Genomic DNA, 16,657 nt, shown 5'->3' on the forward strand with positions numbered 1-16,657 from the left:
GAACGTTCGCAAGATAGATTTTCAAGAAAATAATTAACATCAGAAATACGAAATTAGTTCTATTAGATTCTTCATTGAATATATTTACACATCATATACAATTGTATTCATATTATTTTCTATAAAATTGGTCGAACTTCATAAAATTTAATTTAGGACAAAGCTAATATGCAGAGTAAACAAAAACAGAGAAAATATTTATTTCGTGCTTAAGAAATAGATCACTAATCATTATGTACTCCAAAATGAATATGGCAAAAGAATATTCAACTAATATGCTGAACGGAGAAAAAACTTTCGGAAGTAAACCCGCACGCCACATGTGCATTGACAGGTGTGTCTAGTATGAAAGAACGTGTGTAAAAATAAAAAGGTAAAATGTGATGTAAATGTACTTAAAACGAGGTAAAATGGAAGAAAATGTATTAAAAAGGGTAAATCCTTACTATAAAATATCAAAAGATGTGGTAAAAATATCTTAAAAGCAGTAGCCATTTTAGTTCATTTTGCAGTTGATTTTACAAAGCTACCATCTAATTTGTTGTTAGCATGTATGTGGGCGTGGTGATATGTCGATGGGTGCATTTTGGTTAGGTGACGCCGGCTTAGGGAATCTTTCATTCAAAGGATTCCTGAAGAAATTTTGGAGGGTTCCAATCCTTAGGATTTTTACCTGTGTAGTTGTTTGTTTCGTAGGATTAATTTGTACTAGTTTTCATAGGATAATTTTCATCCACTCCAACCTCATGTGAAGAATCCTACGGTTTTTCTGCGCACTATCAAACGACCATACTAGTCATGTCGCATTGAAGATGTCATGCCACTCCGTTCCTATGTTTTCCTGTTCCTACATTTTACAAATCCTACGAATCAAAGAGGCACTTAGTAGTTATATGTGTATTAAGTTTCTTAAAGGCGAACTTCTTTAACGTTGATTGAATTTATAAGAAAATATCAAGTTTCTTTTCATTTTTTGTTGCGTCACACTAATCAATTTTACCATCAGATGCTTCATTAAGTGCGTGCTAAAAAAGGCCACTCGGTGTCAATACCGTCCAGTCAAATTCAGTTGACAGAGAAATCGTTGCTTCCATGGACATGCGGTTCTCATGCGATGTTTCTTTGCTCGCAAGGACACACAGTTCAGGCAACGATCACACCGTGGAGAAATGCTTCTGTAGTCATACTGATACATAACTAAAAGTACAGGTGCAATGTAATTAGTGCTAGCTCATTGGTTGTAATTGCTTAATCTTGAAAAGTTCTTTTGCAGGATGTGCTCCAGCTCATATGCTGGTACAGTGATTATTTCACCTGCTTTAACTGATATGCATATCTATCCCGTCTGGAACGAGTTGACATAAGAAAGTACACACAACAAAAACATATTACACGACACAAACTCACTAAGAGCAATCACTCTGCTAGCTGTAATGTATATATTTTCCTTTTTACTACTTATCAAATCAGTTGTCCTCACATGTCGTGATGGCATGAGTAGTCGCAGGGGTAGGCGCAGTCGATGGCCCTCACTTCAGCCCGGCCGAAGTACCAGTCACCCACCGATTTCCAGATCGCCTGTATAGGCACGCAACAACAGCACAAACCATGAAGCGAACCGATGATGATGAACTACATAATCCACTTCAAAATTCAAGTGATAGCTAGTAGGTACCTTGTTCAGAAGTTTAGGAGAGCCATACGCATTCCAAGTTGCATACTCTGACTGGCCGTGAGTGAAGCACGAGTTTATGAAGAACCCGTTGCTCCTGGAACGGGAGACGCTTAGCACGGTGCCCACCATTTGGTTCCTGAAAGCTGCACTCATAGGTACATATTGATCATTGATATATACTAGTACATGTGACATTCAGAACTCGAACTTGGATCATCGTTTGGTGCGTTGCTAAATTAATAAATCCATGGATGGATGTATACCTTGCAAGATGTTCATCTGGAATGCGTTGCAGGCAAAACGACTGGACTTGCAGGCTCGCCAGGCGCCGCCGGGGTCGGCTACGTCCGGGGCCAGGCTCTCCCGGATCTGAATTACATTTGCTCTTTATTGTCAGTAGGGGTGTGCATGTGGACGATACTGTTTAACAGATAAAAAGATAACCTAGGCTTGGCTGATATCAGGTCAATACATAGCTTCCTATATATACCTGCCAGGTATCGTAGGCTGCATTCAGCAGGAAGATCGGGGTATTTATGCCGCCGATTACATTCTGCGGGAAGAAGCACTGCATGCATGTGCACATGAGATAATCGGTAGCGGCCACTCGAGTTCTTGACGAGTTCATACTTTCTCCGTCCAAAAATATTTGTCGAAGAAATGTATATTAGAGAATTCACGATACGCACCGAGGTGGCGTCGAGATGACTGGTGCAACTCCTGGGCAGGTTCTGAGCCACCCCATGCGTGGCCACGACGCCTCCGAAGTAGGATCTCAAGGTACGCCACCCGGCGACGTTGACGCTGCATGTATATATATGCCGGGTGAAGCATGATAGACGAATAATGCACTTCAATATTTACTTTGGATGGGTATAAGTTATGCATGCAAGTGTGCGTACGCGTCGAGGAAGAATCCTGCGTCGGCGAGGCACTTGACGGTGGTGCCCCGGCCGGCGAAGAAGCCGCCGAACTGGTCGCAGTGCAGCACCACCGCCAGGGCCCCGGCGGAGCTCCCCGTCAGCAGCACGTGATCCGCGGAGGACATCCCCATGGAGAGGAGGTGCTGGATGACGGCGTTCCATATGCGCTGGCCCCGGAAAAAGAGCCCCGAGCGCGCGTCGTAGCCTTCGCCGGCGAAAGACGCGCCGTCGCAGTAGCGGATCATCACCCGGTTCCAGCTGAAGAAATCTAATAATGGACACACGCATACAAGAAGTTTGACTTAGAATAAGCTACTAGAACTTCAAATGTTTTGAAACGGAGGGAGGGAGCATGCACGAACCAGGATTCTCGGCGGGGCTGGAGCTCAAGATGCCGCCGAAGTACATCTGCCTGTTCATGAGATTCGACGAGCCGAGGCGGCTCGCCTTGCGGTACAGGCACGACCCCACGCTCTCGCACCATGAGCCTCCCTGCGTGTAGTGCAGCATGTTGGTCGGTTGATTTGGTGAAATGCATCACAATGCTCAGACAACATGCATGTATTTTTTTGGGGGGGAATACAACATGCATGTCTTTATATATGCATATGTAGAGTATGTACCTCTAGGTGGACGATCCAACGGTTCCTCCCTGCACCGAAGCCCCAATCCATGTGGTAAGCCGGCGGCGTCCCATCCATGCACACTGCACATGATTTACATATATGGTGCTGTTACATATGGATCATACTAGCTGCGGCCATAATGTACAATTTGATTTTCATTTATACATAACGTGTCAATCCAACAGATTGTCCGCCCTTGTTCGGAGAAAATTAGCCTAGCGAGAATCGATAAGGACGAAAAAAAGAAATCGACCAAGTTACGAAAACATCGTAAACTTAATAACCTATGGCGTTTATATAAATTTATATCAAAATCGTTCAGGTCACAAAAGACATGACACAAGCCGTGGTTATGAATTGTACGATCCAAGAGTCGTAAGAATCAAGGGAACTATATAGGTTGTTTGGAAGATTGCAAGACCTGATATCATTGAGCAGCATAATAAATGCCTAATTAGTGTTAAATTTGCAGGATTTAATAGAGAATATTGTACAAATTTAAATGATTTGATAGTAGTAGTATTTTTAGGGAGAATATTTTGGTAGTAAATGTGCATTTAAGAGTGAATTTGTAAGGATCCAACAAATTCAGCAGTAGTACAATTGAACATAGATATCATTACAGTTTTGCTAAAGCACATCTAGATGTGCCTTAAGTGTTGCACATCTAAATCCTATGCCATTGATTTTACGCGAAGATTCATGCAAGCATAATTTTTTGACTTTTTCCTTTTCCTTTCAAGTTTGACTGAGATATTCAGATGTGCAATAATTAGAGCATATCTAGATGTGCCCTAGACAAACCCCATTACATGTGGAGATATTAATTGCATGTTTATATATGGTAGAATATATTTTTTGCGGGAGAGATATATGTGAGTAGAATATTAATTGCACGTTCATATTTGGTAGGATATTAATTGGTAGGATATATGCTTGAGATCTGTTGTGTATATATGGTATATAGATAATTAGATATAGATAGATATCGACAGAGTGCAGAAACTGCCTGAAACGCTTGGATTTTAATTTGGTGCAATTTTTGCAAATCAAAAGGTTGAAAGTAGATTTTCTAGCTAAGGTATATGAAAATTGAAAATCGAGAAGGTTGGTGGGACTATGGTGCTGGTTTTCACCTGATTTCCTGTTTTGTAAATAATTGGCAATTTTCGTTTCTTTTTTATGAAAGGCAGCTCTTGCCACACTTGCTTGAAAAAAGAGTCACGTCCAAATATTTGTTGCTTATATCTTTCTATTTAAGGTCACTAGACGCACACGTGTGTTCATATAAGAAGAAAACATCTAAGGCATGCGTGTTATAGCACTCACCAATCCCCGGGCCAGCAAATAGTATATGACATCTAACGGACAGTCATGACGATATATAATTTGCACCGAAGTCTAAACCCCCTCCAAACCGGTGGTGGTTAGACAATTTTGACATGATCGAAAAAATACTTAATCGTATGTACATGCACGTACCTGCTCCCATGGCGACGGCGGACGTGAGGACGGTGATAGGCACTGGTACGCCCGGCGCCCCGGCAAGCCGCCTCATACCACCACGGCTCACGTTCCGGTCGGCCGCCGCCTGCGCGCTCCCCGCGAGGACCAAAACCACAAGAAAAAGCGCCCAAAGCTTGGCCATCCCGGTCTTCTTCTCCATCTGCTTCAACTATGGAAATGGATACTCACGACTCTCTCCCTGCTGGCTCCTCGAAGTATATATATGCCAGTCGAATTAATGATTGAGCAGTTACCACAAGTATATATATTGGGATACTGGTATTCAAACACCGCATGAAGGAATATCAACTTGGTCAAGAAAAATAGGTAGGTATTAAATGCAGCGACCGCCTGCAAGCATGCATCCAATGTACTCCTTCCGTTTCTAAATATAGACGCCTTTTAGATAAAGTATAGGTTCACTCATCAGAAATCCATCTCTGCACCCGAGCTCATCTGCACCGACTCTAACGAAAAAAACAAAACAAATACTAGAAAAATTCAAAAAATTCTAATTTTTTTGTGCGGTAGACAATTTGATGCGTGAGTTACGATCCAATTTTCAAATCATTTGGACATCTGAAGAGCTCTCAGCAAAAAAGGCAAATTTGGGGTCTATAAAAATGTTTACTGTTCATGTACTGTTTTGGTCTGATTTATCTTTTTTTTCTTAGAGCTGCTCAGATGTCCAAATGACTTGAAATTTGGAGCGGGCCTCACGCGTCAAATTGTCTACCGCATAAAAAAACTTGAAAGTCTTTGAATTTGTTTTGAATTTTCTACGAATTTTTTCTAACCGGGTGCGGAGGAGCCTAGGCACTGAAACGCCATTCTCCTCACTCATTCGCTTCATATATACTCCCTCCGTCCCATAATGTAAAAACGTCTTACACTATGAGACCGCGGGAGTAGTATATAATGAAATCTCTTAAAAGATTTATGTTGAGGGAGTACTATACCCGCGTACGTGGAGATCTAGCAGAGAATGAATGTCATGGCACACCGCCTCGGGGCCTAGCGTACATTTCTGCTTACATTTCCTTCTGTATATGTGCCAATTTTTCCAGCACAGAATTTCAAGAAGGGGAGCTCCAGGATATGTGTCTCGTACTAGAAAGCGGCGCTTTGCGACATATGTCTCGTACAAGGAAGTCCATTACCCCCGGCCCGCTTCCATATGTGCCAATTTGCCAGCACGAAATTTCAAGAGGTGGAGCTTCGACACATATGAGAAAGTCAATCACGCCGCTGGCGCTGGGATAGTGGTGCAATCCATCGCAACCTCGCTCGGTCCGTTGATATATATCCAAGCGGACCTTATCACTACACAAATATATCAATCCATGCACATTTCTATTTCGGTCACCGCTGATACAGTCACACCTGTTCAAGTCACAGAAAGATAAGGACCAATCAGCGGTGCTCAGCTCACACGTCAACTTAAATATCAGCTACTTTCCTTTTGGAAAAGGACTTAGACCTATCCAAATGATAAGTGTTACACGTGTGGCACGAAACAATCTGATCTTGACGTTTTTTACAACTAAAGCTGTCATCCAAAAAGAAAAAACAAACTCAAAAAAACTGAGCCCTCCTTTGGTTTGGAGGAATTTTGTAGGATATGATTTCTAGATTTTTTTACCGTCACTTGGTTTATAGGAATAGAATCCTATTTATATGAAGGAATTCTTTCTATCCTCCACATTTCATATGAAAATAAACATTAGCCTAAGCTCAATGGAAAAATTTCTATGATGTGAACCAAGGACATCTCCTTTTCTATTCCATTCATAGGATTTACGATGCATGGCATGTCATTTTTTATAAGTTTCCTATTTCTATGATATTCCTACCCTATGAATCAAAGGAGGCCTGAAACTTGCCATCCAAAAAAAAAGTTGCCATGCTTGACAAATAAAATTAACATCCTCATGTCACTGAACTTGCCATAAAAAATGTTTGGAGTTGCCATGTGTTCGTGCCACACGTCTGGCACTTATGAGGGTCCTAGATCTATTATCACAGTACATTAGAAGTACAAAGCACCATAAATATAATAAAAATATATCAAGGTCTCTGGAACACCGAATGACCACTGCCGCCGTTGGAAAGAGAAATTGTCACGCCACTCTCGTACCGGAGTTGGCTTGACCTTGTCGATGATAGTTGGAAAGTCTTCGTGCACATGCGCCTAAGGACCAGCACCCCCGAGGCGCAGTCGTCCCTATCGGACCCCCGTATTGAATCGATCTGAAGAACCCAACACCAAATCTTGTTGTTGTGTACGCATAACTATCGGATTTTGGGTTCCGCAAACCCTTGAGAGGTTCGAACTCTGGGGTGCGTGCGTATATCTCAACCTACCCAGACTGCCAACTCGCCAATCTCACAGCCTAGCGCGACGAGCTCGAGGAGAAGAAAGACACAACAATTTACCCAGGTTCGGGCCACCTTGCGGTGTAAAACCCTACTCCTGCTTTATGGTGGATTTGCCTCGAGGGGCTGAGGATGAACTAGTACAGTGGAGAACAACCTGAGGAGGTGTGTTCTTGGGCTCAAGTGAGCTGGTGAGGATGGAATGGACGCGGTCGACCTCTCCCCTCTGTGGTGGTGGCTAGGTCCTATTTATAGTGGCCCTGGTCCTCTTCCCAAATATAGGCGGGAAGGGTTCCCACAACGACCAAATTTAAAGGGAGACAACTAGTACATCTGATCCTGACTGAAGTGGTCTTCGCCTGCAGAAAGCAGCTGGTCGTGACGCTGCGGTGGGCTCGGCGATGACCTCCGTCCTGCCATCCTGGCGGTATTGGTCCGTTGCACGGGAATGGAAACCTTTGGTTGATTCTTCGGGACTCCGCGCTCGTTGCTTGCCTCCTTTGCACCAAAGAGGAAACTGGTACACTGCGCCCGCTGACGCCCGTCTGGCCTCGGTCGTCATGGCTCACATCACCCGAACCTCACGAGGTGGGCCTTGCATGGAAACCTCCGATCCTCGGGAGCCAGCCTGAGGAGGCGAATCCCCTGGGAGGTCTTGATGTCGTCCGCCTCGCGAGGCTTGTTGGCCCCTCGCGAGGGTCTTGAGTTGTTGATGTCGAAGCTGGGCAGTACCAGGCCGTCGATGAAGCCACGCCGTGGGCCGCAGGCAGGCAAGTCTGGGTACCCCCGTATCCAGGACACTGACAGTAGCCCCCGGGCCCAAGGCGCGCTCGGACTTGGCTTCTGGGCGAAGCCAAAGGGCAAGTGCGGAGAGCCGTGGGCCCTAACCGCCTGCGGCCTTGGACGACGCGTGGCGATTGATGGGACGTGGGCGTCTCTGCTTCCCACGATGCGTTAAAATCCGCCAGGCCTGGCAACCGCCCGTCGCTAGTGCAGCCCTTCCTTTGTTGACAGTCGCGCTTGGTCTTGACCTCCTTCCTCCCCCGAGCTTGCATCCTTTCTTGTAGATCTGGTGCCAGCGCCTCCCCCCTCTTTTCTTGCCTCCGCCATGGCTCCGCGGCAGAAGAAAGAGAAGAGGAAGCTCCGCACTCCGGTCGCGGTCGACGGTGGTTAATCGGGAGGGGTTGGCCAAGGTCCGCTCAGCTCTCGCCGCCGATTCCAATGAGTGGAAAGCGATGATCGCCTGGCCTGCCTCGCGGACCGCGGCCGACATGGACGTCACCGAGATCCCTCTTCATCTTCACGCCCTCTTCGCAGGCCTGATTCCTCCTTTCTTCCCTTCCTTCAATGCCATACTTCCGCATTACTAGATCCACGCGCTGCAGCTGGATCCCCAATCCATCATCCTACTCGCCGTCTTCGCCTTCCTCTGTGAGGCCATGGTCGGCATTGCTCCTTCTGTGGCCTTGTTTCACCATTTCTTCTTACTCCGCCTAGTTGACGCCCGCCAGCGCTCATGGTGCATGGCCTTTCAAGATGTAGCGGCGACGGCTGGCTCGGGTATTGATACGTCTCCATCGTATCTATAGTTTTTTATTGTTCCATGCCAATATTCTACAACTTTCATATACTTTTGGCAACTTTTTATACTATTTTTGGGACTAACATATTGATCCAGTGCCCAGTGCCAGTTCCTTTTTATTGCATGTTTTTTGTTTCGCAGAAAACCCATATCAAACGGAGTCCAAACGGGATAAAAACGGATAGAGAATATTTTTGGAATATTTATGATTTTTGGGAAGAAGAATCAACGCGAGACGATGCTCGAGGGGCCCATGAGGCAGGGGGGCGCGCCCCAGGGGGGTGGGCGTGCCCCTGACCCTCGTGGACACCCCGTAAGGCAGTTGCTGCTCTTATTTTGCCACAAGAAAGCTAATATCCGGAAACAAATCGTGTTGAAGGTTTCAATCCAATCGGAGTTATGGATCTCCGGGAATATAAGAAACGGTGAAAGGGCAGAATCTAGGAACGCAGAAATAGAGAGAGACAGAGAGACAGATCCAATCTCAGAGGGGCTCTCGCCCCTCCCACGCCATGGAGACCATGGACCAGAGGGGAAACCCTTCTCCCATCTAGGGAGAAGGTCAAGGAAGAAGAAGAAGAAGAAGAAGGGGGGCTCTCTCCCCCTCTCTACCGGTGGCGCCGGAACACCGCCGGGGCCATCATCATCACCGCGATCTACACCAACACCTTCGTCATCTTCACCAACCTCTCCATCACCTTCCCCCATCTATATTCAGCGGTCCACTCTCCCGCAACCCGCTGTACCCTCTACTTGAAGATGACGCTTTATGCTTCATATTATTATCCAATGATGTGTTGCCATCCTATGATGTCTGAGTAGATTTTCGTTGTCCTTTCGGTAATTGGTGAATTGCTATGATTGGTTTAATTTGCTTGTGGTTATGTTGCCGCCCTTTGGTGCCCATCATATGAGCGCGCGTGTGGATCGCACCATAGGGTTAGTTGTATGTTGATAGGACTATGTATTGGAGGGAAAGAGTGACAGAAGCTTCAACCTAGCATAGAAATTGATGCATACGGGATTGAAGGGGGACCAATATATCTTAATGCTATGGTTGGGTCTTACCTTAATGAATGTTAGTAGTTGCAGATGCTTGCTAATAGTTCCAATCATAAGTTCATAGAATTCCAAGTCAAGGATGACATGCTAGAAGTGGCCTCTCCCACATAAAACTTGCTATCGGTCTAGTAAAGTAGTCAATTGCTTAGGGACAATTTTGCAACTCATACCACCACTTTTCCACACTCGCTATACTAACTTTATTGCTTCTTTATTTAAGCAGCCCTTAGTTTATATTTACGCGCTCTTTATATTCTTACAAACCTATCCAACAACACCTACAAAGTACTTCTAGTTTCATACATGTTCTAGGTAAAGCGAACGCTAAGCGTGCGTAGAGTTGTATCGGTGGTCGATAGAATTTGAGGGAATATTTGTTCTACCTTTAGCTCCTCATTGGGTTCGACACTCTTACTTATCTAAAGAGGTTACAACTGATCCCCTATACTTGTGGGTTATCAAGACCTTTTTCTGGCGCCGTTGCCGGGGAGTTATAGCGTGGGGTGAATATTCTCGTGTGTTCTTGTTTGCTTTATCACTAAGTAATTTTTATTTGCTCTTCTTAGTTGTTTTATATCCTTAGTTATGGGTAGGAAACGCATAATACCAAAAAATAGGTGTACCTACTACACCAATGGTTGAAGAACCACTCAAAATCTATCACACTCCTGAAGCTTTTTACTTGGATCATCTTTGGTCCCTATGTGCTCGTGCTGAAACCCCAACTAGCTTAGTTGAGGGCAAATCATTAGGTGAACATGCTTGTTATGTGCGACACCGCTTATCTCAAAAAGGGAAACTTTTACTGGATCAAATTCATCGTTTGCAATGCTATGCTTGGAATTTGTGTGGAATATATGATTTTACTTGTTGCTCTGAAAACCCTAAGAAACACCTTCCCTATCAATGTGAGTTTAGTGATAATGGAATTGTATCTTCGTATGCTAAGGGTGTTTAAAATTACTACGATGTTCAATAAATTGAAGAATTTGTTGCTTTTAAGGGTGCTTATGAAATTTCTTGTTTGATTGAAAAGTATGATGCTACTCTTTACAAATCTGAAAATTTTGCCATACTTCAATATTTTTATGATAATTATGCTTCTAATACCTATGTTAAACCATATATTGAGGACTCCTCCACTGTCCAAGAAGAGACTAATATTTTGCAGGAGTCTATGGAAGAAGAAATTGATGAAACTGTGAGCTCATTGGATGAAAAAGATGAGGAGGAGAGCAAAGAACAAAAGGAGGAAGAGCGGATTGATCACCCATGCCCACCTTCTAATGAGAGTAACTCTTCAACTCATACATTGTTTAATTTCCCTTCATGCTTACCAAAGGATGATTGCTATGATGATTGTTATGATCCCGTTGATTCTCTTGAAATACCCATTTTTGATGATGCTTGCTATGCTTGTGGCCATGATGCCAATATGAATGATGCTTATGGAGATGAACTCGCTATAGTTCCTTATGTTAAACATGAAATTGTTGCTATTGCACACACGCACGATAGTCCTATTATCTTTTTGAATTCTCCCTACTACACTATATCGGAGAAGTTTGCTCTTATTAAGGATTATATTGATGGGTTACATTTTGCTACTACACATGATGATTTTGATAGATATAATATGCATGTGCTTGCTGCTCCTACTTGCAATTATTATGAGAGAGGAACTACATCTCCGCCTCTTTATGTTTCCAACACGATGAAATTGCAAGAAATTGTTTATACTATGCATTGGCCTTTACTATGTGTGCATGAATTGTTCTTCTATGACATGCCGATGCATAGGAAGAGAGTTAGACTTTATTATTGCATGATATATGTTACTTTGTGCTCACTACTAAATCACAAATCATTATTAATTAAAATTGGCTTTGATATACCTTGGGATCCGGGTGGATCCATTACTTGAGCACTATATGCCTAGCTTAATGGCTTTAAAGAAAGCGCTGCCAGGGAGACAAGCCGGAAGTTTTAGAGAGTCATTTATTTCTGTTGAGTGCTTTCATAAAGTTTAAAAACAAAATAAAAAAAATAAAGAGGGGAACCCAAAACTTTTCAAAAAGAAAAGCGAAAGTGAGAAAGATGAGCATTGTTAAAGTGGGAGCTAGCCTTGAACTTTGTTCATGCTCACGGAAACTTTGTGAATCTTGATCATAGAAACTTTTCAACAAAAATAATTATCCCCTTGTACAATTCCATTGTATTATAAAAATAATGTGCCAAGGTTTGCCTTTAGGATGTTTACAATGCTTGTTGGTTTGTGCGGTGCTGGACAAAAACTTTAGCTGTAGTGCGCGATTCTACATTTTTTTACTGGGATGTCAAACTGTTCTGAAACTTTTTGCACCGTCTTTCTATAAAAAATATTTATTTTTCCTAATTTTGGTAGAATTGTTGGGGTACTATAAGTATGGTGAATGTCCAGATTACTACAGACTGTCCTGTTTAAGATAGATTCTGTTTTTGATGCATAGTTTGCTTGTTTTGATGAAACTATCAATTTCTATCAGTGGATTAAGCAATTGAAAAGTTATATTACAATAGCTACAATGCAAAAACAAAATATGAATTGGTTTGCAATAGTACTTAGAGTAGTGATTTGCTTTATTATACTAATGGATCTTACCGAGTTTTCTGTTGAAGTTTTGTGTGGATGAAGTGTTCGAAGATCGAGGAGGTCTCGATATGAGGAAGAGGAGGAGAGGCAAGAGCTCAAGCTTGGGGATTCCCAAGGCACCCCAAGTAAATATTCAAGGAGACTCAAGCGTCTAAGCTTGGGGATGCCCCGGAAGGCATCCCATCTTTCTTCAACAAGTATCGGTATGTTTTCGGATTCGTTTCGTTCATGTGATATGTGCAAATCTTGGAGCGTCTTTTGCATTTGGTTTTCACTTTTCTTTTATGCACCATGCTGGTATGAGATAGTCCTTGGTTGATTTATAGAATGCTCATTGCACTTCACTTATATCTTTTGAGTATGGCTTTATAGAATGCTTCATGTGCTTCACTTATATCACTTGAAGTTTGGATTGCCTGTTTCTCTTCACATAGAAAACCGCCATTTGTAGAATGCTCTTTTGCTTCACTTATATTTGTTAGAGCATGGACAAATCTTTTGTAGAAAGAATTAAACTCTCTTGCTTCACTTATATTTATTTAGAGAGATGACAAGAATTGGTCATTCACATGGTTAGTCATAAAATCCTACATAAAACTTGTAGATCACTGAATATGATATGTTTGATTCCTTGCAATAGTTTTGCGATATAAAAGTGGTGATATTAGAGTCGTGCTAGTTGATTAATTGTGAAATTGAGAAATACTTGTGTTGAGGTTTGCTAGTCCCGTAGCATGCACGTATGGTAACTGTTGTTTGACAAATTTGAAGCATGGGGTGTTTCTTTGACTGTCTTCCTTATGAGTGGCGGTCGGGGACGAGCGATGGTCTTTTCCTACCAATCTATCCCCCTAGGAGCATGCGTAGTAGTACTTTGCTTCGAGGGCTAATAAACTTTTGCAATAAGTATATGAGTTCTTTATGAATAATGTGAGTCCATGGATTATACGCACTCTTACCTTTTCGCAATTTGCTAGCCTCTACGGTACTGTGCATTGCCTTTTCTCACCTTGAGAGTTGGTGCAAACTTCACCGGTGCATCCAAACCCCGTGATACGATACGCTCTATCACACATAAGCCTCCTTATATCTTCCTCAAAACAGCCACCATACCTACCTATCATGGCATTTCCATAGCCATTCCGAGATATATTGCCATGCAACTTCCAAATATCATCATATACATGACTTGAGCATTCATTGTGATATTGCTTTGCATGATCATAAGATAGGTAGCATGATGTTTTCATGGCTTGTCCGTTTTTTGATTTCATTGCTACGCTAGATCATTGCACATCCTGGTACACTGGCAGAGGCATTCATATAGAGTCATATTTTGTTCTAGTATCGAGTTGTAATATTGAGCTGTAAGTAAATAAAGTGTGATGATCATCATTATTAGAGCATTGCCCCAGTGAGGAAAGGATGATGAAGACTATGATTCCCCCACAAGTCTGGATGAGTCTCCGGACTTTATGAAAATTAAAAAAGGCCAAAGAAGCCCAAATAAAAAAAAGAGAGGCCAAAGAAGCCCACCAAAAAAATGAGAGAAAAAGAGAGAAAAAGAGAGAAGGGACAATGTTACTATCCTTTTACCACACTTGTGCTTCAAATTAGCACCATGTTCTTCATATAGAGAGTCTCTTGAGTTATCACTTTCATATACTAGTGGGAATTTTCATTATAGAACTTGGCTTGTATATTCTGATGATGGGCTTCCTCAAATGCCCGAGGTCTTCATAAGCAAGCAAGTTGGATGCACACCCACTTAGTTTCAGTTTGAGCTTTCATACACTTATAGCTCTAGTGCAACCGTTGCATGGCAATCCCTACTCCTCACATTGACATCAATTGATGGGCATCTCTGATACATCTCCAATATATCTATAATTTTTGATTGTTCCATGCTATTATATTACCCCTTTTGGATGTTTATGGGCTTTATTTTACACATTTATATCATTTTTGGGACTAACCTACTAACCGGAGGCCCAGCCCATATTGCTTTTTTTGTGTGCCTATTTCGGTATTTTGAAGAAAAGGAATATCAAATGGAGTCCAAACGGAATGAAACCTTCGGGAGTGTTATTTTTGGAACAAATCTGATCCGGAGAGCCTGGAGTGCAAGTCAAGAAAGCTCCAAGGCCCCCACAAGATAGGAGGGCGCGCCCGCCCCCCTGTAGGGCGCGCCCGCTCCCCTGTAGGGCGCGCCCCCTATCTCGTGGGCCCCTTGGGCGTCCACCGACGTACTTCTTCCTCCTATATATATCCACGGACCCCGAAAACATCCAGGAGCACCACGAAACACAATTTCCACTGCTGTAACCTTATGTATCCGCGAGATTCCATCTTGGAGCCTTTGCCGGCACTCTGCCGGAGGGGGAATCGATCACGGAGGGCTTCTACATCAACACCATAGCCTCTCCGATGAGTTGTGAGTAGTTTACCATAGACCTACGGTCCATAGTTATTAGCTAGATGGCTTCTTCTCTCTGTTTGGATCTCAATACAATGTTCTCCCCCTCTCTTGTGGAGATCTATTCGATGTAATCTCTTTTTGCGTTGTGTTTGTCGAGATCCGATGAATTGTGAGTTTATGATCAAGTTTATCTATGAATAATATTGGATTCTTCTCTGAATTCTTTCATGTATGATTGAGTTATCTTTGCAAGTCTCTTCGAATTATCAGTTTGGTTTGGCCTACTAGATTGATCTTTCTTGCCATGGGAGAAGTGTTTAGCTTTGGGTTCAATCTTGCGGTGATCTTACCCAGTGACAGAAAGGGTTGCAAGACACGTATTGTATTGTTGCCATCGAGGATAACAAGATGGGGTTTATATCATATTGCATGTGTTTATCCCTCTACATCATGTCATCTTGCTTAAGGCGTTACTCTGTTCTTATGAACTTAATACTCTAGATGCAGGCAGGAGTCGGTCGATGTGTGGAGTAATAGTAGTAGATGCAGGTAGGAGTCGGTCTACTTGTTATGGACGTGATGCCTATATACATGATAATGCCTAGATAACGTCATAATTATTCGCTTTTCTATCAATTGCTCGACAGTAATTTGTTCACCCACCATAATACTTATGCTCTCGAGAGAAGCCTCTAGTGAAACCTATGCCCCCGGGTCTATCTCTTATCATATTTGCTTTCAATCTACTTTTATTTGCATCTTTACTTTCTGCATCTATATTACAAAATACCAAAAATATATTTATCTTATCATACTATCTCTATCAGATCTCACTTTCATAAGTGACCGTGAAGGGATTGACAACCCCTTTATTGCATTGGTGGCGAGTTCTCAGTTCGTTTGTGTAGGTGCGTGGGACTTTTGAGGAGCCTCCTACTGGATTGATACCTTGGTTCTCAAAACTGAGGGAAATACTTACGCTACACTTTGCTGCATCACCCTCTCCTATTCGGAGAAAACCAATGCTATCTCAAGACGTAGCAATCTCCATAGCCTGTTGATTAGCCCCGTCGATGTGAGACTTTTCCCTTTTTTGTCTTCTCCACTAACCCCCATCATCATATGCTATTCCACCTATAGTGCTATATCCATGGCTTACGCTCATGTATTGCGTGATGGTTGAAAAGGCTGAAGCGCGTTAAAAAGTATGAACCAATTGCTCAGCTTGTCATCAGGGTTGTGCATGATGGGAGTATTTTGTGTGACGAAAATGAAGCATGGTCTAAACTCTGAACCACGACAACATTCTGTCAGAGAGAAAATTTCTGAAAGTCAGTGTGCAATTGCTTGCTTGCAAGAAACTAAGTTAACTGATTGCTCCCGTTCCTTAGTTAAGGAAGTTTGTCCTATGGGCTTTGATCAATTTATTGAATCACCCTCGAGAGGGGCCTCAGGTGGGATTCTGACAGTTTGGCGTTCTGATGTCTTTAAGGGTGTTTTAATTGAAGTTAAACCCTTTGGAATTGTCACCAGTTTTACCTCGGTGCATAATAACGAGCAATGGTTCTTAGTTAATGTGTATGGGCCCTGCCAGGGTGAGATGAGGAACAAATTTGTTAACTGGTTGTATAATCTACACGTGGAACCTGAACAGAAATGGTTGTTAGTGGGAGACTTCAATTTCATCAGATCCATGGAAAATAGAAATTTACCAGGAGGGGATGTTAATGACATTTTATCTTTAACGAGATCATTGGTCATTTAGGACAGCTTGAGCTTCCACTAAAAGGTAGAAGATTCACCTGGTCCAACATGCAGGATATCCCACTTCTGGAGCAACTGGACTGGTTTTTTAC

At 42.8% G+C, this 16,657-nt stretch overlaps 1 protein-coding gene across 1 annotated transcript; it reads right to left on the reverse strand.

Annotated features, from left to right (window-relative positions):
- Window positions 1-1,217: 1,217 nt before the first annotated feature.
- Window positions 1,218-4,923, reverse strand: LOC119306639 (pectin acetylesterase 6-like). Its single transcript, XM_037582810.1, has 9 exons — window positions 4,707-4,923; window positions 3,222-3,304; window positions 2,961-3,090; window positions 2,578-2,866; window positions 2,365-2,479; window positions 2,166-2,243; window positions 1,939-2,044; window positions 1,676-1,818; window positions 1,218-1,578 (listed from the first exon to the last, which is right to left on the reverse strand). The coding sequence occupies exons 1-9, from the start codon at window positions 4,888-4,890 to the stop codon at window positions 1,477-1,479; spliced, it is 1,230 nt and encodes a 409-aa protein (XP_037438707.1). The 5' UTR covers window positions 4,891-4,923; the 3' UTR covers window positions 1,218-1,476.
- Window positions 4,924-16,657: the final 11,734 nt, after the last annotated feature.

The sequence above is a fragment of the Triticum dicoccoides genome, chromosome 5B (assembly GCF_002162155.2).
Source record: "Triticum dicoccoides isolate Atlit2015 ecotype Zavitan chromosome 5B, WEW_v2.0, whole genome shotgun sequence".
NCBI lineage: Eukaryota > Viridiplantae > Streptophyta > Magnoliopsida > Poales > Poaceae > Triticum > Triticum dicoccoides.